Source organism: Gobio gobio, assembly GCF_949357685.1.
Source record: "Gobio gobio genome assembly, chromosome: 23".
In the NCBI taxonomy this organism is placed as follows: domain Eukaryota; kingdom Metazoa; phylum Chordata; class Actinopteri; order Cypriniformes; family Gobionidae; genus Gobio; species Gobio gobio.
In genome coordinates, this window is record NC_137119.1 from 44,665,628 (window position 1) to 44,667,392 (window position 1,765).

Sequence of the window (1,765 nt, forward strand, 5' to 3'; positions counted from 1 at the left end):
TAGGGAGTAACACAGTAATGTCAGACATTATTTTGTGTAAATAGTAACTAAGTAACAATTTGTTACTTTGTTTTTAGGGAATAACGCAGTAATGTAACATTATTTTGTGTAAAGAGTAACTAAGTAACAAAATAAGTTACTTTTTTAGGGTGTAACACAGTAATGTTACACATTATTTTGCGTAGAAAGTAACACAATAAGTAAATTTTTTAGGGAGTAACACAGTAATGTAACATTATTTTCCATAAAAAGTAACTAAGTAACACAATAAGTTACTTTTTTAGGAAATAAAGCAGTAATGTAACACATTATTTTCTATAAAAAGTAACCAAGTAACTCAATAAGTTACTTTTTAGGGAGTAACACAGTAATGCCACACATTATTTTGCGTAAAAAGTAACACAATAAGTTAATTTTTTAGGGAGTAACACAGTAATGTAACATTATTTTCCATAAAAAGTAACTAAGTAACACAATAAGTTACTTTTATAGGGAGTAACGCAGTAATGTAACACATTAATGTCCATAAAAAGTAACCAAGTAACACAATGAGTTACTTTTTACAGAATAACACAGTAATGTAACACATTATTTTCCATAAAAAGTAACCAAGTAACACAATGAGTTACTTTTTTAGGGAGTAACACAGATTATTTTGCGTAAAAAGTAACTAAGTAACACAATAAGTTACTTTTTTAGGGAGTAACAGTAATGTAACATTATTTTGTGTAAAAAGTAACTAAATAACACAATAAGTTACTTTTTTAGGGAGCAATTCCGTAATGTAACACACTACTTTTAAAAGTAACTTTTAATTTAATTAAACCATATGAAGCACTGAAATACAAAGCGTTCACTACTAAAGTAAACTCATTAAATTGTTTAATTCATCACCCATGTCCACATAACTATACAGTAAATAAAACACACTTACAGTCACGTCCCATGTAGCTTTTACCATCACTAACAAAACAATAGCACAGTTCTACCATGATTTTTTGGACATGTACCATGGAAATACTGTTTTTGCACATCTATTGTGTTATTACCATTATTGTACCATGGTATCACCAAAGTACTGAAAATATTCTACAGAATATCCTGCAGTAAACACTACATCTGAACACAAGGGAAGAGAGTAAAGGCAAACGACGAGCAGAATAAATCAGTTGTGTTCTATGCTCAGGTTCTAATCTAAAGCCTTATATTTTATATTTTTTACACAGTTTGAATAAAACACTGTAGATGATGAGCACAAATGCGTGTGTGTGTGTGTGAGTGTGTGTGTGTTTGAGCTCACCTCTCTGCTGAGCCTCAACACAAATCAATGATGAGAAAATCACAGCAAACGGCCACAGCATCTTCATCTTCATCTTCTCTAAAATATCTCAATAAACTACTGAATCGAACTCAAACTGTGCAGAAATTCTCAGAGTTGTGTGTAGAAGTACATTGGTTCTGCTCCTTCTCTCTCTCTCTCTCGCTCTCTCTCTGTCTCTCTCATTCAAACTTTAGTCTCTTTCATTCAGTCCCGCTACATTGAATCCCACTGGACTGTACCATGAGTTGAGGAGGGGGGGGGACCCTCCGGACTGTACCATGAGTTTAGAGAGGGGGGGGGGGAGACCCTCCGGACTGTACCATGAGTTTAGAGAGGGGGGGGGGGGGGACCCTCCGGACTGTGCCATGAGTTTAGAGAGGGGGGGGGAGACCCTCCGGACTGTGCCATGAGTTTAGAGAGGGGGGGGGGGGACCCTCCGGACTG

The 1,765-nt window shown here is 35.6% G+C and overlaps 1 protein-coding gene across 1 annotated transcript in view; it reads right to left on the reverse strand.

The window, feature by feature from the left end:
* The window catches only part of lama1 (laminin, alpha 1), a gene marked incomplete at its 5' end in the record, with an annotated part of 64,061 nt that extends 62,688 nt beyond the window's left edge, over nucleotides 1–1,373 (reverse strand). The window contains 1 exon segment of the mRNA XM_079806857.1: nucleotides 1,301–1,373. Coding sequence (XP_079662983.1) covers nucleotides 1,301–1,373 — 73 coding nt within the window.
* Nucleotides 1,374–1,765: the final 392 nt, after the last annotated feature.